The 22436-nt window shown below is 36.9% G+C and overlaps 1 protein-coding gene across 1 annotated transcript in view; it reads left to right on the forward strand.

The window, feature by feature from the left end:
• The window catches only part of VWA8 (von Willebrand factor A domain containing 8), a 173539-nt gene that overhangs the window by 10086 nt on the left and 141017 nt on the right, over positions 1 to 22436 (forward strand). Inside the window, exons 3-4 of the mRNA XM_065743996.1 lie at positions 9445 to 9575; positions 11700 to 11810. Of these exons, the coding sequence (XP_065600068.1) occupies positions 9445 to 9575; positions 11700 to 11810 (242 nt within the window). The remainder of the gene's footprint in view (positions 1 to 9444; positions 9576 to 11699; positions 11811 to 22436) is intronic.

Genomic DNA, 22436 nt, shown 5'->3' on the forward strand with positions numbered 1-22436 from the left:
ATTCACTTCAAGTGAATTTGCTTTCTGTGGCATTTTGAAGAAGGCACCAAGAAAACTGCAGATTGCTTTGGGTGGGATGAGAAGTAATTTTGAGACTGAAAAGGTCAGAAAGAGGATTGGAGGAACTACAGACCTGTCACCCTGATCTCAGTACTGGGGACAGTCATGGAGAAAATCATCTTGGGTGCAGTCACACAGCAGTACAGCCAGGAGATCAGACACAGGCAGTATGAATTCATGAAAGGCAGCTCTTGCTTAACGAACCTGATCTCCTTCAATGACTACCTACCTAGAATTTAGGAAAGCCTTTGACTCTGTCACCTGTACTTTTCTCCTGGAGAAGCTGTCAGCTCATGGATTGGACAGGTGTTCTACCTGGGGTAGAAGACTGATTGGAGGGCTGGGCCCAGAGAGCGGTGGTGAATGGCTGCTCAGGGAGGTGGTGATCTTACAGGTCTTTTTCAGCCTTAATCTTTCTGTGGTACCGTGGTTCTGTGAGTGCAGTTCTTTTCAGTTTACTGCAGAGGTGTCGGTAATACCAAAAGTAGACTTGGCACTGCACAGCTGGCAGGATGGCAGGTAACTGCTGCATGAGATGCTCACTGAGTGCATTACAGGCAAACAGTATTGGAAGAGGCAGAAACTGCTGGGTGAAGGTTTATATCGTTGCTTCCTTAGGCAGTAGTACTTTGGTTTGTCAGGCATTCCTTATTTTTACTAACTGTGGGATAGTAGACCTGTGTTACGGTTGCCATGTTTAGATAAGTTTCTTAACCCTCCTCTTTTTTGGAATGCAGCCTTTCTTCTGTGATATAAAACACTTCTGCAACTTTCTTTGCATTTAATATAAACATCAGATACATAAAGAAGTAACATATACTGATCTATTTGTCCTTCAAGAACTGTAGCAGTAACAGAGAAAGGGAGATTTTGTTTGCTTTTGGTCAGTGATTAGTTTTGAGGTCTGCCAGCAGGCTGTTATGCCTGGCTGATGCTCTGCACCTGGATTATGGACTGCTTAATTAGGCATTAGGCATGGCACTGTGACACCTTCCTTCAAGGTGGTGTAAGTTACCAAAGATATCCTATGCCATGTGTCAGTCCTTGCTGTTATGAGGTCGCCCATTAAGGAAGGGTTCCCATTTCCAAGTGTAACAGCACATCCCACACCTTGTGAGCTCCCTGGCAATGGGGCCATGCAGTTGAAAAATGCTGCCCTGTGTCATCTCTGTGCTCTACCAAAGCATTAATTTGAACAATGCCTCTGTACCTTCCACTTTTCCTTACCATGGCAGACACTATTACAAGCTTTGGTAAATTTTCAGCAACGTATATGTTAACTCTGTTGCAACAACAGAATCTCTTTCAGTTCTTTGAACTGAGAAGGTAAGAGAGTATGAAAATGCTTGGTAAAATCAAAGAAGAATGTTTTTTTACATTGTGATTTGAAAAAGGAAAAAGTGGTTGAAAGCTAATGACAAAAGGTATTAAAGTGGGACTCTACAGAGTTGTGGGATCTTAGCTAGAATCTGATTCTACAACTAAAAGTAAAATTTATTAGAAATTATTACATTTCTAATAATTAATATTATTATATCTTATTACTTTTCTTTTTGAGTAATCATAACTGGCATGCATGAGATACTGTTGTTCATTAGTATTAATTTATTGAACAGTAGGATTATTTAAGGTATGTGATTTTGCTTGTGAACCTAAATACTGATAGTTAAAATTAAATAAGTATTCACGTGCTTAACAGCAGAAAATCCATCCCTAATTCTTGAATATATATTTTATTCATACAGTTTTAATCTAGGGAATTTTTATGCCATGATTTTTAAGTTCTGTGGTTATATTATCATGGAGAATGGGGTCATATTATCTTAGTGAAATTAAATTGATCATATTGGCTCCACATCAATTATATCTTTGTTGTGAGGCAATTATAGAGCACAGACATCACTTACCGAGTGTATCTGTTCTTAAGAGAGTTTTTGTTTTGCAGTATGAAAGACTGTGCTGTAGATACAAGATGCCTTGGTGTAAAATATATGAATATAATTGCATAATTACACTCATCTGTAAACTCGGATGTCATATCTTTTAAAATTTTACTATAATAGCTAATGCTGCATTTAAATTGATCAAGGTTCTCACCTCATTTTCCTTTATCTAAGACTGGAAGTAGTTTAATCACCCAGTTCAGTGGGAAATGCTTTTGAAAAGGTCTGGAGTCACTTAGTCATTGTGATGTTTGCAATGGAGTAAGAGCTAAGAGGAGGGACTTAAAGCAGCTACAGTTCATTTACTAGTACTGCAAATAATACAGTTGTCTAGCTTACAGTCTGTGTAGGATAGAATGCTTCTGATCTTGTTATTCTGCCAGATAACGACCACGGTAAAATGCACTAAGTTGAAAGTGCACGTCTGCAATGTACAGCAAGTTTTAGGGAAACTATTAACTTATTTTTAACTCTACATTATTATTCTAGGCTTAAAAATGGCCTTAGGAGTCTGGAGGAAAAAATGTAGCTCAATAAGGAATGTAAATATGTTAAGTACCTACAAAATCTTGGCTTTGTCAATTTATATTTAATTAATGCCAAATAACTGCATTCTTTCTATTACTATGTTGAATTGATCAAATTTTAAGTCTTTCTTTGAATGTTGTTACATGCTGCTGAATCACATAGGATGTGTGCTGCTGGTTACCTTCCTATTTGATGTCCTTGCTTTTTGGCTTTATGCTAGTACGTAGCAACTTCTCTGTGAAGCACTCCATTTTGTGTGTTAATATACAATACTGGCTTGCTGTTGTTGGCCAATGGCTTTTTCTTGGAAGATGATAATTAAAGGTACGTAAAATCTGAATTGTTTAAAATTTTTCTAAGTGACAAGTAAAAATGAGTCATACTCAGGGGAATCTTGTTAATGGGATTTCTGTCATAACTATGTCTGACACATTCTAGCAAGCAGGCACTTCGTTTTGCACTGCTTGTTCTTTTATTGGTAAAAACAAGACCTACATTTTTCAAATCCCACCATGCATGAAAAGTATGATCTTTTCTCTAATTATTCTTTGGAGAAACTTTGTATGGCTTTTTGTGTTACTTCATGTTTATTAATCTTGACCAAAAAATTCCTAACATAGCTCTTCCAGAAGGCTTTGTGTAATGTCTGTGAGTCCTCATTAAGGCAGAAAAGTGGCATTCAGTGGCAGTGCCATATAGACTCTGCAGTCTGAAGGTGCACATGCATTGGAGAATTTGTCTGTATTCCTATTGCAGATAACTGTTGAAAAACTAGTTTCAGAAAGTTTGTGGTTTTATGCCGCTCTCCCCTCAAAAGTAAAATGCATTTATACCTTTCAGTTGAGATATATGGGAGTGAAATAGAGAAAGAAAATAGTACTAACTGGCATTGAAGGGGAATCCTTTTAATCTTGAGGAAATCAGCTATTCCTGTGTAGTAGGATCAGTGGTGTGAGCAGGTATTTTTTCTTACTAATCAGTACTACCCTACCTGTAAAATGCCTCTGTATTCTTGTCCCAGAATGGAGTGCACCATTTGCAGAAGTGGAGAACAAGTGTGTGTGTTCAGCTCTTGCTCAAAGTGGGTTCAGATTTGTGCTGGAATCTGTGTTCATTCTTTTTTTTTTTAACATCAAATGTACAAGTTACCGAACACAGCACATTACCGAGATAGGTTGGACTGTGAGATGACTATAATTTCATGCTAACAAAGGTTCTTGTCATTACATTTCTTCTCTCCTAGCATGAGGAAAGATATCTCTTGTCAGAGATCGTGATTATTTCAGCACTTAGTTTTCTTGCAGAATCTTCAGGAGCATTTCTTTGTCAGTAAGGCTGTCAACATTTTGTATTGTTATCCCAGTTTTGTTTATACGAGACTGGAGCAGAGGGGGTGGCACATAAAAATCTTCAAAAAAAAAGTCTGGGTGCTGAAGACTGTCCCTAGAGACTCATAGCAGAGTTAGCTGAATCCTAACTATTCCTCGTAGATATTTACCCTCTACATTCTTAAAATGTGTCAGTGATGTAGATTCCAGAACCAATCTGCTCAATTTGTTCCATAAATTAATAATTATTTTGTGGAGAAAAATTAAAAAAAAACATGCCACATTTAGATCTTTGTGGATATACTTCTAATTCATAATAACCATGATGGACAGATTGTTTTTTTTTTTTTTTTCACTGTAATTGTGTGTCTTGAGCATTGGAAAACAGTTGTTAAGATTTTAACAAGATTTTAAGGCTCAGGGGTGATCTTATTGCTCTGTACAGCTAGCTAAAGGGAGTGGTGAGATGGGAGTTGGCCTCTTTTCCCGTGTTACCAGTAATAGGACTGAAGAGAATGGCCTCAAGTTGTGCCAGATTGGATGTTAGGAAGATACTTCTCCTCTGAGAGAGTAGTCAGGCCCTGGAACAGCCTGCCCAGGTATGTGGTGGAGTCACTGTCCCTGGAAGTGTTCAAGAAACATTTAGATGTTGTATTGAGGGACATGGTTTAGTGAGAAATATTGGTGATAGGTGAATGATTGAACTGGATGATCTTTTCCAACCTTGATGATTTTGTGATTCTATGATTCTATAATTCACTTCTTCCCTAGTGTATATTCTGATATGTTTACTTCTTCATTGTCTTCTAGATTTTTTGTTGTTCTTCTCGTTCATTTCTTGAATCTCATGAATGTGTTTGTACTGGATTGAGCACTTGTGCTCAAAAGCAGGCACAATATGGCTGACCAGTTGGATGCTGAGATAACTGCTTTGGTTGTATATTTTCTTATGAGTTGCACATCCAGCTCATAACAGTTTCATTAATTCCATGCTTGTAGGTTAGTAAGAGAATCTTAGTCTCCTGAATCCCATTCAGTGTTCCTTCTAGAAAGCTGTTTGGTTTAATGTGATTCCTTTATGTTCCCTTTTCATTTATATTCAAATGGAGACAATGATCTACCTTGTAGATCTTATACCTTCCTGTGAAGCAATTGGCTTGGAGGAATTAATGATAAATAGATTTACAGTCTATTCCAAGGAGGTAACTTTCCCCTTTCTAAGCCCCTGCAAAGATTTCCCTACCACTGCAAGAGCAAAAATTGTTGGAATGAAGACTGCTTCCATGAGAAGTTTGTGAGGAAAAATAGCATTTCAATGAAAACTGACTATGATGCAACCACATTATGAGTCTCTGAAAACTCCTTGGGTTCCATGCACCAGTGTAAAATTGGAAGAGCAACAGATTTTTCCTTGTAAAGTGCTAAATGAAAGCAGCTGAAAGTAGGCCGCACATAAGGGCCTTCCTCTTCAGTTCTGCCCTGCCTTCCCCCTAATGCACAAAAGCTGTGAAATATGTCCCCGTGTCTACGTTCATGTTTATAAACAAAGTCCTCTGCTTCCTGTTTTAGGGTTGCCATCCCTACACTGGATGTACAGCAAGTGTGTAAAACTGAAGGAACCCTCGTTATCTATACGAAAGGGAGATGGTTTTTCCCTCATAGATTTTCACCTCTCCTGAAATAAAGGAGCCATTCTTGTACTCTAAACAAGTGCTGTAGCGGAGGTGTGATTAGTCAGTAGCCTTTTTTATTTTGTTTGGATGACACACGGTGGTATCTTCTAAGTGGTACATGGTTTAGTAGGCATGGAGGGTTGGCAGTTGGACTAGATGATCTTAGAGGTCTTTTCCAGCCTTAGAGATTCTATGATTATAAGTGCCCGTTGGATGTTGTTTGATTGATCAAATCAGAGTTATCCAGGGACACGAGCTGTAACATGACTTTGTACCACATCTGGCTTCTTGGGAATAGGTTTATTTGCCTGTTTGCATCTGAACAGTGGGAAGAGGTGTCTCTGTCATTTATGGGATTTCTTCTGTAGGTGTGATACAACAGCTTGCCAGCAGACACTGTCTGCTGTCTCCACTGAATCTTATGGCTTCAGTGAGCATAGCATTTGCCAAGAATTCAAGTATGAGTGAACTGGAAAAATTTAAGAGGCTAACATACCCATTTCAGTCTTGTTTTTATCAGAAGCTGCTGTGTTTGCTTCAAAATTTATCTGCAGTGTTTTCTTATTTTCTTGTTTGAGGATTTCTCCATTCTGCTTTAACTGCTCACTTGACAAAACGTTTGCAAAGATTCTGCTAGGTGTTTTCCCACTTACCACATATTAAAAAGCAATCTAATGCAATTTCTTTCTCTGGCTGTCGTCAATAAACAGGAACAGCAAACTGTAGCACTGACTACTTTTCTACGTGTGCCAGATGGTGTCTTTGAGAATACGCTGTGGAGGCTTCCAATGCACCACCCTGCAGATGAAGACTATAGGGCCAGCTATTCAACTAGTGCAGATCAGCAGTGTGCCACTGAAAAGCTTGTGCAAGCCCGGTTTGCATTAGATATTATCCAACTTGTGGGATAATTAATAAAAACTGCTGCATCATATATGCTGATGCTTTTGTAGCTAATTTGCCTTGTCTTCTGAATGTCACAGAAATAGTTAACATGCCCCTTGGAGTGAAGTTAATATATAACACTTGAACAGAGAGGGATTTTTTCAAGTTGTTATAGACGTAAGAAGTTTGCTGTGCAGATACCACAGTAAAAGTCATCTGAATATATAGAAATAATGTACAAGGTACTGCATATGCACACCTGAAGTTTCTTTTGAAAAGAGTACTGTGCTGTGGGAGCAGTTTATACAGCACAGACTTTGCAAGCAAAGAAAAATTTTATATTTCTAATTTTAGAAGGAAACTGAAAGAGAGTTAATATATGTAGAGTTGTACAGGTGTTACACATTAGAATAGAAGGAACTGAAAAGTGGAAGGTGTTGTCATGACCGTTCACCTTATGGAATGATTTCTTTGATTTCTTGGTATCATTTATAGCAGGCCTCATTTGGGTGAGTTTGCAGATAGTCAGTGTAGTGACTGAGTGATTGGAAAATGCATTATAATCAGTCCAGCTGTAATCTGTACGTGGAAAGAATGATTCGAATGATGAAGCAATGAAATGGCTTTCTAGTAACCTTAAATCATGAAGAAATTGTGATCCTATCTCCAAAAAGAAAGTTAGAAAATCACAGGAACATAAGTATCCTGAAATGCCTCAACGTTTGCAGGGTGGGGGTCAGAGATGGTCAGATTTTGAATTCTGTGCACTTATGTTCCCATTTACATGGCAGTTTGTCCTGCAGATGCTGCTGAAAATTCTAAAATCCTGTTTCTATTTATGGTGCTGCTTTTAAGTCTGACCTGAGTTGTTTGTTTTGTTTTTTTTTTCTTGAGGCTGTCCTAAAAATAAAAAGATAGCTACACATGTTAAGTGAAATACACCAGAGGTGCCTGTAGTCATGCTGTGTTGATGCTTCCAATGTGTGACTTTTGATGTGAAAAGAATTCAGTGTTCCAGCAAGATTAGCAAGGTTATTTATCTAATTTAGGTAATGTACCTTTTTATTTTGTAGCAGTTGTTAAAAATACGCACCAATGGTGCACACATTCATACAACAGGTGGAAATTATCTTGGAATTTTAATGGTACCTTTCATAAAACAATGTTTGTGTGATGCTTTTCAAATTAGCATACTTGTAAAGCAGCAGAATTTGGACAGAGAAGTTCTGGTGTGCTTCATTAGTCCTTATTTCATGATAATTATATGTAATATGAATGTTCTTTATCTCTTGGAAGTCTCATAGAATGAAGCATGGTCTCTGTGAGAGGCTAATTTGCATATGGCCTATGATGTGTGGTTACATATGATGTGTATTGTTTTTGAATAAAAACAGTATTGCAGTAGGGAAGAACGTATGCCTTCATTCATATGGTCTTACCACATCAGCATTTGAGAGAGCCATGTATTTCATAATCCCAGGCACATTAATGACAGTTGTTTTAAAACAAAACCAAACCCTAAAATGTTTGATTACAGTTAATCTGATGATCCTAACGCATAGATTGCCTTTCTATGTGTGTATGTTATTCATGTTCCTATTGGTGGTGAGGTGGTAGCAGATCCCACTGGAAGTGGGAGATGATTTCTGATGGTTCTCCTGAGTGGTAGATCTATGTCTTCACTTAACATTTTAATAAAGTTTTCCTTAGTCGTCCTTATGCTTGAAACATCTTACTAGAATCTCCCAGGATCATTTTATACTGGTTCTGTGGTTTTACAAGAAAGAGTTATATTTCTGGTAGATAAAGATACAAAGGCAAATTGGAAGCCCTGAGAATTGAGGAATACCATTGCTTGCTCTCCTTGAACTCTGTCCTTTTCTCAGCTTCAGGAGAGCTAATGTAAAAACAAAGTTTTCTTTAAAATTTTGGTTTCTAATTGAAACCAGTAAACATGCTAAAAAAAAAAAAAAAAAGGTAAATAAGCAACTACTAATGTGAAGATTTCATCTTCTCCCACTCCTTTCTTACTGCTGTTTAGATGCATCTCCAGCATCCCAGTAACCACCCTTGAGGCCCTTGCTTCAAACCCTATCATTGGTCCTGTCACATCGTTCTGAAAGCAACCATATACACATATGCAAAAATAAACCTCCTCCTGGCTTGCTTATGTTCTTGCTCTCCTCGTGTGCTAGTTAATGCTTTTTGCTCATTTCTTAGGAAGGGCTGTACTGGGGGCTGTGTGAAGGTATGGGGAGAGGGTGATGTATGGCAGCAGGAACGGGGCCCCTCTTTCCGAGTGCACGATGCTCTCAAGTACTCTCAAGTACTGCCAACAGTTGAATGAGTGTGGTAAATGTTAAATACAATCAGTGATATTCTTTACAGAAAGACATGGATCTGCCTTGATTTGGTTTTTATTGCAATTTTGGAAGCTACGTGGTATTGATAAGTCAAGCGGTGTTACTGTGAGTCTTGCTTTTCTGTGATAGTTGGTGTCTGCTACTGTGTGAAAACATAAGTAGGAATGTGGTTGGCTTTTAAGAAAGTACCAAGTAAAATATATCCTGAAAATGAGTCTACTTATGGCAATACAAGCATAGTATTTATTTATTTGAAGTTCACTATTCAGAGAAGCATTGGGATATACGTTGGATGAGTCTTATACAGATGCTAATCAGCTTGTCTGTCCTGTATCAAACTGATGCTGAGAAGTCTTTTCATTAATGAGCTCAGTGAAATCAAGATCGACAACCTTTTCCTGTTTTTGTTTTGTTTCACTTCTTGTAAAGGAGCAAGTTTCACAGAGGGAAAGGCAGTGGGTAAGATATAAACTGTTATGTAAAGTAAGTAGTCTAAGAGAAAATTTATGGAATTCTCTGCTCTTCTGTTATCTGGCTTTAGGATAACACATCTTTATGTCTTTGTCTTAGTTATTGAGATGAGAACAAAAAAATGCATGAATGACCAGATATCTCTAATGCTTTTCAGACTTGTATAATATGTTCCTGTCTTTGTCTTTCAAAGTGACAGATTCTTTGGCCCAGTCTGTAGTACAGCATTTAAGATGGATAATGCAGAAAGATCTTCTTGGCCAGGATGTCTTTCTTATTGGACCTCCTGGGCCCTTGCGACGATCCATTGCCATGCAGTATCTGGTATGTGTGTTGATTTAAGTTAAAGTTTAAGCTTCTTGGAGGAATAGCCATTAATGTCAGTTAGATATTCCCTTACTAGCCAAACTGAGGAAAGTATAAAAGTATTGCTATAAAATTCCACAGCAAGCAACTTTACGAGGTAAATAAGTTTTCCCATAAACACTCTTTCCAGAGTTCAGTTTGTTTTAGATGAATCAAAACTGCAGACATTTGAATACGTTCTTTTGCCTAAACTCCAGGAAAAAAAAGAGAAAGTTGGAAGACTGTGTTACCATATGCTATCACAAATGGAGAAACAGTTTGTTCTAGGCATTATGTATGTTGGAAGATTAAGATATCTGCCTACTACAGACAACAAATCGTTTTTACTTCTTTTTATAAAAAAAGAAATGAAGTAAAGGATTTGGGAAAAGAGTGTTCTAAATAGCATTTGGGAACAGTTATCATGAGTGATCAGAAAGTGGAGATGTGAGTGTGATCCTCACTTGGAATGTGGGAAGAACTTGCCCACATCCATCTGCATGAGCCATGGCAGCATTGTCTGCAGGATTTTCCATTTAAGTCATTTGTGCTCTTAAATGATCAGGATGGGCAGTGGCTGTCTGCTCCAAGAGAAAATGTGCACAGGGCTTTGTCTGCCATGAATTCTAACCAGGATCTGGTTGTGCACAAGGATCACAAATGAAGGTGTCCATTTGTGTCAATATCCAGTTGCCATGAAGATCAGCCATTTCTTTTCAAATCAAAAGACAGAAATTCAAAGACAAGCTCTCTGAGGTAAAGCACACAGGAGAAAGCTGTATGATTTTACATTTTGGAAAGGAGAAAAAAGATTTCTTGCTCTAACAGACCAGATATGCTACTTGGTAGCTCAGTGCATTCCTTAGAATAGATGAGAAGAATTTGGTATAACCTAAAAAGAGGAGATACATGATATTAAGGCATGGGATACAGTCTATATCTTTGTTTACACGCAGTGTGTACACACCTGAGCTTTATTAGAAAGATTACTGCTTCCTCTTTCAATGCTGTATTAGAAAATAGCACGAGGACTGATCTCTACGGGTGAGGTAGTACATGCTATGGTCCCTTTATTGAAACTGTGTAACCTGGAGGACTTCTATCTCCTGTTGCTACTACACAAGGCTAATTGTTAAAGAAAACTGTATTCTCCCTTTTGTTCTTTTTTTCTAACACACTAAAACAAGATTGTACCCGTCTGCATCGTAGCCAGTTAGATACAGAAAAGATGAAGTAATTCTCATGGGTTGTTTTTCTTTCTTTGTTACTTTTTAATATATTTGCTTCATTTTTAAATTATTTTTTTCCAAACATCTATAATTAGAAGTCCCCTCTAAGAGGAGATCTCATACCTTTCCATGAGTGACAAGGACTAGGGGTATTTCAGCATTAATCTGTTTCCTAGCAGAACGCGTGATATATCAGATAAAAAAATAACAGGAGCATCAGATATAAGTAAGTTTGATTTTTTGTTTTGTTTTGTTTTTATTTTGAGATGGAAATTTCTAAACTGAACTCATACTGAATTGAAAAAAAAATTAAAAAAACCTTAAGATTTTTGTTTTTGAAGTAGTCTTTTTACAGAACTAAACTGCATCTTGTGTTAATAAATGCAGAAGTGATGAGAGAAATATAGTTTGTCAGTATGCTGACAAAGTGTGTGCAGGTAGTAACAGTAACTATGTCATGGAGTGTCACTGAGCAGTGACAGAACTGAAGCTTTCAAATAATTTATGGCAAACTTGGATTTTTATTCATGATTTGTGGATGCTGGTTGTTTCTTAGTGTCCAGAACCAGAAAATTAGCCATTAAGACGACTTTATGGATGTTCAGTTGAACATCTATGTATGCAGTTGTTATGTGTTTAGATTTGGGGAAAATAAAACTTTATTGAGCAGAAAGTCAAACTATTTTTTTTGAGGCAGAACACACAGAAAACTTTTTAAAAATAAGCTCTATAAGATTATGTTTGAGTTAGTTCAGATCATTGTGCTGCTGTCTAGAGCTTTTTTGATCAATTATACCCATAGACTTACAGTTAAAAGTTCATTTACTGGGGCTGTAGTTGTATTCTTATAATAACTTCAGTTTGTTGCCCACAGGAGCTGACAAAGAGGGAGGTTGAATATGTTGCGCTATCGAGGGACACCACTGAGACAGACCTCAAACAGCGACGAGAGATCCGAGGAGGTAGTGCTTTTTATCTTGATCAGGCAAGTTGCAGTCACACAACACTTAATTGCTGTTTGCAATCAATTTGAAGGAAATCATGGTTTAAATGATGAAAATTAGGTACATGGCATAGAGAATCACACAGAATCACAGAGTTGTAGGGGTTGGAAGAGACCTCCAGAGATCACGGAGTCCAACCCCCTGCCACAGCAGCTCCCTAGCCCAGGTTGCACAGGTAGGCGTCCAGGCGGGTCTGGAACGTCTCCAGAGAAGGAGACTCCACCACCTCTCTGTGCAGCTGTGCCACTGCTCCGTCACTGCACTGGGAAGAAGTTCCCACACACATTTGTGCACAACTTCCTATGCTTCAGTTTGTGGCCATTTCCCCTCATCCTATCACCACACACTGCTCGGAAGAGTCCAGTCTCGATCCTTTGCCTCCTACTCCTTAGATATTTATCCCCTCTGAGTCTTCTTTTTTTAAGGCTGAACAGCCCCATGTCTCTCAATCTTTCGTCATAAAACAAACAAGAATTGCATGTTTCTGATTGTTAGAAAATTTCATAAAGCACTCTTCATTTTGTTATTACTGAAAATGTTATCTTTGCCCAAATCCAAAATTACTTCCTGTCTTAAGTGTACCAGGAGGTTTTACCCTTTTATTTAGGGAGACAATTTATTATGTTGTTCATAATGGGAAGAAGTGAAATCCATTCTATGCAGATAGACTGTAGTTTCACGATCGTTTATCTTGATATTGCTCTTGCCTTACAATTGTAGCACTTTACAAATATTTTCAAAATGAGTTTTTTTGATATAACATCACTGAAAAAGAATCTAGTTCATTTATGTTAATACTGCTCTGTGTTGTAAAACCCAAGCGCAGTAGATGGAGACAACTGGGAGATTTGGTTCTGATCACTTCTGATCAGAATTATAATAATGATTTAAACACTCCTGTCATCAGTATTTTCCCAGTGCATTAGTCCTTTAAGTAAAACCGTAGAGTGACTTAAGTTAGGAAAAATTTCTTTGTAAGGTATCAAAGGAATATCCACAGATAACATTTACATTTTGCTTAGAATGTCTGTTTTAATTTGTATACAAGTTAGATGCCTAAATAACTAGAGTGAGTTAGTTTCTCTGATGTAGTATGAATTTAAATGCATTATCTAAAATGGTTTTCAGTTGTTAGTACAATAGAGGTTAATGACAGCACCATCCTATGAGTAATTTGTGGGTGGAAAGTAGAATGGAAACAGGAGAGGGAAGAAAGCCTAAGAATTTTGTTCTTTATGTTTAAAAAATAATTTACTATTTTTAAAATAGGGAAAAAAGTACAATTGATCTCTTTTTATCACCACCAACCTTCTAAATATATTCTCTTGAAATAATGATAAAATGACTCTGAGTGATAGGTGATTTAAGTAATCTTTTTGAAGTTACTTCTCAGATTGGGAATTATTTAATGGTTATCTGGAAGTATGAGGGTTGGGCAGTGTGAGATAATATAAAGCACTGTATGGTGGATTAGAGATGTAAATGAGTTCTCATTTACCAGAGGATGAAAGCATTTACGTGGGCTATAGAGCTAATTTATTAATTCATGAGCTCCATGGCTAGCTGCTCTTATAGACAGTCTCATCCTCCTGCTTACTGCGGAATAGTTAAGGTCATATATCTCTCAGATTTATACACTGTTTATTCTGGTGGAATCTTATGCTTGCCTTTCATGACACTGTATAGAAGACAGCAAAGCTGTAAAGTCTTGTTTTCCAGAGCATCCACTGGGTGAATTCTGTGGGTCAAATAAAACTTGCCTGTCAGTTGTCTAGGAGGCTCTTTGCTTGCAAGTCACAATATAGTAATGTAGTCATCTAACACCTTGAATGATTGTAAACTGTGATGACAGCTGGCATCTCGTTAGCAGAAACAAATTTCATGTAATGAATCATCAAGTTTGCAAGGTTGTCTCTGAGCGATTGGTAAGGTCCTATCGTGGTTTAGAGCCCTACGTTTAATAATGATAGAATAAATACTGTAAGTGGCTTTCAGATATTTCAGACATCTGATTTATTTTAACTAGAAGTTGTTGAGTATGATGGCAGTTAGTTTTTTTATGTACATTTGGGAAAAGCTAACTCACAAGCATTGGCTGAAGTTCTGCACTGTCATGTATATTGAAAGGTCAGCATATCGTATGTCTTAACAAATTCTCATTTCTTAATGCTGGAGTGACTCAAATGGGAGACTTAGTTATAAAGTAAGGTAGATCTGATGAGGAAAAAAATTAAAACATTTAAAGAAAATCAGAAGCAGGGAAAACAAAATGAATGACCAGGAACCATTAATATAAAGGTAAACCTTGAATTAACAAATTAATTCCCAATCACAGTTGTGTAAAACAAAGGACTTATAATGGCACTGTGGTGAATAATTTGTTTTCATTGAAGTACTGGCAGCAGAAAATTCTGTTTTCTTGTCCTTACCTTGAGCCATTAACTTTTGGTTTTCAGCTGTTAATTGACAGTTTGAAGTTTCAGAAGTGTCATTACTGGAATTACCGAAACAATTAAGCAACCTCTTGATCTTGTTCTGTAACTGATTGCATGAGTTAATTATGTTATGCATCAAGTAGTTAGTTAGATTTACTTTTTTTTGCACAGATATTTAAGTGGTGGTTTTAAATTCAGCTGTTATTGATTGAAGAGACAAGCTTGCATTATCTTTTTGTTTCTTTAACTCTTTGTACCCAAGCCTCTTAATCAAACCAATATTGAGATTCTTATTTCAGCCTATATCCTGTTTTCAAAAACTGCGTGGTTAGGTGTAACATTTTTGACCTTTTTGCTATTTCTGATGCAGTTTTGCTTTTTATCGTGTGCACACCTATGATCTAAACTTTTATTACTACAGCATCTCCTATGCTTTTTAGTTGCAACAACTTCAAAATCCTACATTAAGATTATGTAGTGTATACAACTGGGAGAGCACCTAAGCTGATTTCTACTTAAGAGGTGAATCACTCCTATGTTGCCTGGAGTGCCAGGTTTTGTTACAGCTGTATCTTCCAGCTTTAGTATTAAGTTGAAACACTCTTCCTAAAACACACCACACCTGGTTATGCGAACAATCTTTTCCATTTAGCGCAGTCAAACTAACTGAGGATAGAATAAATAGAAAAGTATTATATGGGCATATGCTGAGAAACTACAAATAGAAGGTCACTTTTGAATATTTTCTAATGAAGCTGTGGATGGTTGAATATGTAAATCATGGCTATTTCTGTGTATGCAAAGGTAAGACTTGTCTTCAAGCTGTGTGAGCATACGTGTTTTAACAGAATATCTTTGATGATGCAGTTAGGGATATATAGGTTATTCAGTGATAAATTGTCAAGGTAACAGAAAAATGATCTTCTGTGGTTTGAAAGTATTCATGTAGTAACCAGTTGAACTCACAGAGTAATAAAATGACAGCTTAAACTGTCCTGTCTGTAAAACAAGCATGACATAAAACCCCCTTCAGCAGCATAGCATTACGTAGAATTATGTTTATTTTAATCTAAAGAGATCAGGAAGATAATTCTGACAAACGCGTAGATGTGAGATGAATTGAATAAAATGCTCATATTTAAGCCTGTATATGTGTATATATGTGTGTGTGTGTAAATAAATATGTACATATGCACCACAAAAACTTGTTATACCCTAGCAAAGAGGTGAGCAAGAATTTTTCAGCTGTTAAAAATAATACGCAGTGAATGCGAACTGTGTAGTTCTGTCACTTATTATTACTACAGTTATTAATACTAAATACTACAGTTACTATTACTACACTAAAGGTCACAATGAGTTTTTGATGAACTGATAAGTTAGCCACAATAAAGGCATCATCAAGGTAGTGTGGTGTATTTTAACGACTGCTCCACGCTGCAGTATCTGTCTACTTGGTATAGGCAGCTAGATGAGAAAGTCTGTTGAAAGCAGAGGCATGCAAGTCAGTGCTTGAGAAGTATGAAAGTTAACTGTTAATTTTCTTGTTCTGCCTAACGTGCAGAAAGGAGAATGCAAGGTAGAAACCGATGATATTTGGTTCAAATTAATCTTTATTGACATAAGCATAGTATTTCTTGTATCTAAAAAAAAAAAAACACATGATAAAGACCTCCATAGTATACCTCTTAACTTTTACAATGCTACTTTTATGCTCCTTAAAATTGTCATTATTTAACTGAGCTTGTGGAGACTCTGGTGTCCTGATTTAGTGTAGGAGGTGCATGAGATGAATGGCTGTGATGTAATGAGAGGAATAATACTAGGATTGCAGATTTGTAATTCCTTAAAGATTAAAGTTAAATGTGTGGGGTTTCTTTCACCTGGTCCAGTGGGTGGCAACTGGAACTAGATGATCCTTAAGATCCTTTCCAACCAAAGCCATCCTCTGGTCACTGCTTCAGACATCTGAAGTATCTTTTAGGTTACTAAATATCCTGTCTGACGGTGCTGTGGTATACTGTGATTTCTGTCTCCCTTTCCTTTTGCTTACAGTATTAGTCAAAACAAATGCAGTCTACCCTTTGAGTTATAAAACTCATCCAGAAAACATTTGATTGGTTCCACAAGGGAGGTGGGCTGAAGTATGAAAATATACTCCCCTCCATTACAGGGGAAGAAAAAGGTTTAAATATTTGGTTCCTCTTAAAAAAAAAAAAATTAACCAAAGTAACTACTATTTTATTGCTTTTAATAAAACCTGAACATCAAGCTTACAACACATATAACTTAGTATTTTGTGGCCTATCTTGTAAAGTGCAAAAAAAAAGTTTATCTGCAAAATCCAGTATAAAAAAATAGAATAGATATTCTCAGATGAATAGTAGGTCTGTTCTAAAGCTCAGCTTTGAATGGCACTGTGGGTTTGAAAACAGTTTTTTTTCTATTAAGCATTATTGTAAAGAATGAGTGATGGATCTTAGAAATATTGAAAGGTGATAGTGAGTTTTTATACAAAGCTTTGCATTGTAGCATTGAAATGGTTTGAACATTTTTAATAGACTTTCAAATTACTACAAAATATTTGATTAATTTTATTTTAGATGTAGTATTTTATCACTTTGATTCATTCACTAAACATACACTTCAGTATTGTTCAGCAGCTTTCATCTGCTAAACTCTTGAGGGAAAACAATAAGAAAGGGCTTCAGCGTCCTAAAAATTGAACAGATACATTAAATGTTATTATTTGGTGGAGATGTACTGTTTAGACATACTGCCTAACCTCCAGATGTTTTTAAATTCAAGTATGTTCCTCAATTGGTGATAGCTTTATGTGCTTTACTGGTCTCGGCATGTCTGTACATCTATCTTTAGACTCACTTTAAATTTGTAGGTAATTTCTTTCTATTTCCATACAGAAATGATGATCTGATTAAATTAAAAGAATAACCTGAGAAAATTGCAAGTTTTGGTCAATATCCTCTTTTTTCCCCAGTAAAGTGAAGAGGAAGACCTCATTGTATGCTCCATTCTGAATCTGTGCCATTTATTTTTCTGGTATTACAGAATCATAGAATGATTTGGGCTGGAAGAGACCTTGAAGCCCACCAAGTTCCAGATCCTTTCAGGGCTGCCACCCTGCTCAGGGCCCCATCCAGCCCGGCCTTGAGTGCCTCTAGGGATGGGGCACCCACAGCTTCTGTGGGCAGCTGTGCTAGTGCCTCACCACATTCTGAGTGAGAAACTTCCCCCTGACATTGAATCTAAAGTTCCTCTCCATTAGTTTAAATACATTTCTCCCTTGTCCTATCAGTGTAAAATAGCCTGCTTTTCCTCATGTTTATAATCTCCCTTTAACATCTTGGAAGTCCTCAGTGAGAGCTCCCTGGAGCCTTCTCTTCTCCAAGCTGAACAAGCTAAGCTCCTTCAGCCCGTCTTCGTAGGAGAGATGCTTCAGCCCTCTGATCATCCTCTTAGCCCTCCTCTGGACTTCTCACAACAGCTCCATATCTTTCTCGTGCTGGGTGCTCCAGACCTGAATGCAGTACTCCTGATGGGACCTTACTAGGGTGGAGTAGAGGGGGACAGTCTCCTCCCTCAACCTGCCAGCCACTCATCTTCCTTTACCTGCTGGTTCATTTTAATGATTTACATTTTTAAAAAATTGATTATGCTTTACCTATAGAATGTAATTCAGAAGATAGCAATTTCATGTGACTTCTGTGACACTGTTGTCTTGGTGGGCTACAGGTACTCAAATCATTGACCACCCCCAGTCGCTGCACCATGAGTTTACTTTTTGCAGTTCTCTTATCCTCCTGCAGGCACACACCATAGTGTTAACTCAAAAACAGCTTAAGCTTTGTGTTATCTTTACCAGATGACTTCTAAAGATCTCTTTTCAGCATAAGAGATGTCTGCACATGTCGATGCTGGAAAGTTTTTGAGATACAGGAAAGATTCTGCTGGATGAGTTTGTGTGGGATATTGTGCGGGTGGAGGGAACAAGTTACTGCTCTGGAAGGGACATCTGAAATGTAACCTGCAGATGCAGAGAAGCCTTACTTCATTAGTTCTCTTGCTCAGTGAGCTGCTTTCTTAGTTATTTTTTCATGTTGTAGTTTTGGTTGCTGTGCTTGAGATGTCGTTACAGGGATATAGTTTTCAGAGCAAGGGTGCTCATCTTCGTGACAAAAGCACGCAAGCAGAAAGAAGTCTCCAAGTAACCCCTGGAAAAGAGACACTTTAATTGCTAATTAATGCTCAGCAATTTTTTGGAGCCTTTTTTACACTTTGGAAACAACATCATATTCACAATGATGCACAAGTTTTTGTTTTTTTTTTTTAAAAAGCTTTTTATAGTTCATAATATAGCCCAAAATCTCAGAAAATTTCAGAGTGACCAGAGTTTTCTGGTTTTATTTTATGCATTTTGCTGAGAAAACCAAGTTAAATTCCAGTGGTGGCATTTCAAACAACACTGTTAAAATTCCTACGTTCTTGCAGACTGCTTTGGTTTGCTTTATAAAAATGTCCTTTGGTGTTTGCACTTAGACATGTGCATTATGTTGAGCTATTTTCTGTCACCTCTTTCTGTTGCTATGTAAGGTTATTTGTGTGACTTTTTTCATGAGTGGGGTTTTATTGTTCCTGCAGTTGTCGTGAGTTGCACTGCTCAAGTGGAGGAGCTCAGCTGTGCAAAAGACTGTAAAAACATTTCTCGTGTCGTTTAGTTTCTAAGGTGTTTCTGCCTTTAAAGATAGAAATATATTTTTGTAGGTGCATTATGAAAGCAGAGTAAGCAATCCACATTACATATTTGTTGCCTAAGTCTTACTACTGTGGGGGTAATACTGTGTTATGGGCTTCTGCTTTTAGAGAAGAAACTCAGCCTGTTTTAAGTTCATGTATTCCCTGGAGCAGGTATCCAGGTAACCATTCTTTCAGATCTGTGGGGGCACAGGTGGGAGGCAGTGAGCTTGGCTCTGTATTCGATGAGCAAAATAGTCCCTAGCTACAGTTAAAATAAACCTGAAGATAAACATTCAACAAATCCCTCTCAGCCTTTTAACATGAATTAATACCTTTAATCTCAGGTTTACCTCCAAGGATGCATAATATAACACCCCCCTGCTGAATTATATTTTATATTAAACACTTTGAACAAATGAGACTAGTGAGAGAGTGAGACAGCACAGCTATTTTTGGGTTTTCATTATAGAATTATGAATATGAGTTTCTTGGAAGCACCTTTTAAAAAATGGTTTACAGTGACAGATTGCAGACTTACTTGCCTTCCTCTTATTTGTTACACATTTTAGTTTCCAAAACAATCCATCACTGCACAGATATGACTGAAATAATGATTCAGAAGATACCTCGTAGTGTGCAAAGCTTATTGCAGAAATTTATTACTCGTTACCAAACAGGTTGCATAAATACCATAGTTCAACCAGGGATACACAGCTGTTTAAGAGCAGACTTTATACTGTCTGGTGTTAGTACTTTTCACAAGCCTTAGAGTTAGATGAATTGTGTATATACTCATTATATTTTGGAGAAGAGTTTACAATATTTCATAAATGCTTTAAAAATATTCAAGAAGTGCTATTTAAAATAAATAAATAAATAAATAAAGCCAATCAGTAAATTAGGATGCAGATGATGTTGTTATTGCTGTTATGGGGATTCTTTCTTTAAGAACTTAAAAAGCATAGTTGAACACTCAGACATTCCTGAAGCTCATGGTCTTTGGCTACCTGTATGTCCATCTTATAATCTGAAGCATCCATTTTGAAATATTGTACCGAGCAACACAACTTGGAATAAAAATTTTGAATAGTTTACAAGCTCAGAAAATTGCTTTTTTTGTAAATTGTGATCTTCTGAATTGATCTGCTGGGAAGATGCTTTAAAAGGTGCTTAGTAGAGAACATTTTTTTGAAGTTCGTGATTATATACTTCCTGATACTTACAGTCTAAACCTATACCAGATCTTGCAAGTCCAGGAGAGAGGCTTATCGGTACCCAGTGCCAGGACCAGAGGCCGTGGGCACAAATTGGAGCACAGGAGGTTCCCTCTGAACAGCCAGAGCCCTTCTGTGCTGTGGAGGTGAAGGTCCACTGTTTCATGCTGCCCAGAGGCTGTGGGGTCTCCTCCTCAGGATTTCCCAGAGGTGCCTGGATGTGGCCCTGGGCACCCTGCTCTTGGTGTCCCTGCTGGGGCAGGGGCTGCAGCAGAGGGACCCAGAAGGCACTGCCAACCTCAGTCTCATTGTGACTTTGTAATACTGGAAGACTGTTAATTCAGTAAGCCTTCATTCACAGTGTGCATGTCACAGCGTGAGTCAACAAGATTCTATGGATACTGAAAATATTTTGACACCATATGAACAAGATGTGTATTTTCCTCTGGCTAGTAAAACTTGGTCATAAAGTCTTCATAGACGTATAATATGCAGAATCCAACCAACTTGGCAAGTAAAATGTTTATTGAAATGTATTTTGGCTTTAACTCCAAAGTACATTTGGAGAATATAGCATTTTGTTCATGCCAGGTATTGGAGTGGTTGCTGGAGACTCAGGTTTTCTATTTAAAAAGGTCGAAGCACATTTTTGTCTTGACCAGTGACCTTCCTAGAGAAGAATGTTAGTACAAAATTTGTCCTTTGTTCAAATTTTATGGAATGAAGAGAGTGTAATTTTTTATTGCCTGTTAAAGCATAATATTCTGAATTAACCAATAAAATCAATTCACTTGCTGATTACTTTTGGAAAGAATTAGTGATTCAGTAGAAGGGAAATAGTCTTAGGACTGTACTTAGTGGGATTATTTCGCGTTCCTCAGATACTGATTATGAGGCTAGATACTGAAAATGTCAGGGAGGGGAAATCGATATGCAGGTGTATGCTGAGATTTATGAAATTAGGTACAGGAATTATAGCTATTTTAATAAAGATGTTAAAATCTTACGTTATAGCTTATTTTGCCATAATTGTTGTATATGCTTCTACTTCATTATAGAATGAAAGTATAGAAGTATACTTCTATAGTGTGCATAAGAAGCACAAATTAGTTAAGATGCCATTTAGCATTACCTTTAGTGTTACCAGATGGATGTCTGATTCTGTCATATGATTTGTACCATGCATCAATTTTGTTGTACTGAACTGTTCTTTGTCTCTAGCTTAGATTCATCCAGCTATCCTGTGCACATCTTCTTCTTCTTCTTCTTATTATTATTATTATTATCATTGTTATTATTATTTTTCCATGTGTAATTCTTTGTGTTTTTGTATCCTCATACTTTTTCGTTATTCTTTCTCATTCCTTCCTTCTTTCTCTGTGTCCCAGTCTTTGATATCTGTTGTATTCATCAGAGATTTCCATCTAGTATCATCTGAAATGTTTGCCTGTTGGAGTTTTTGGATAAACATTAGGCACGTAGAAACAGTAAGAATTCACAAATCATTAATGAAGTGAAACATAAAAAATAAAGAGCTTCCTATCCCAAGTGCTCCAAAGTATCCATAAGTGAAAGTCTATATTTTTTATTCTGTTTTTATAGAAGACTATGTTCAGACAGGGAATAACATTCCAAACGCTTTTAATTTTATCATATTGTTAACATCGGATTACTGATAGCATTATTTTGTTTTTATCTCCCATAACTGGTTTGAACAGATTGTTGTTCTCATCTGGTCAGGCTAAAACAATGTACTGATAGTGGAATTACACTGGTGCATAACCAGAATAATCCCAAGGAATACCTGACTTTTTGTTTCTAAGTATTTAAATATGGTTGTAAACGTGCACAACCACTTCTATACTGTGTTTTCTGCATAAATAGCTATGCCATATTTGTCAGATGGAGTTAAAATACCTGGAAAATATTATACAATATCAAAAAGAGAATGTGCTAAATATTACCATATACTGAGTATGCACCAAAATGTTAATAAGATTTTATATTTTATTCTGCTGATACAAGAGACTAGAATAGCTTCCATTATTACTGATATTATTATTTCTTTTTTAGTCCCTGTAACAGTTATGAGATAAAAGTCAAACAATACACTCAGCTGTCATTCTTTATGATTGCTACTTATGTAAAATCTTAACTGATTATTATGGAAATAAATGTTGTTTTGGAAAGCATCTGTGGATTC

This window comes from Cyrtonyx montezumae, unplaced genomic scaffold, assembly GCF_038088225.1.
Source record: "Cyrtonyx montezumae isolate F1298 unplaced genomic scaffold, pur_monq_1.0 scaffold_3, whole genome shotgun sequence".
NCBI lineage: Eukaryota > Metazoa > Chordata > Aves > Galliformes > Odontophoridae > Cyrtonyx > Cyrtonyx montezumae.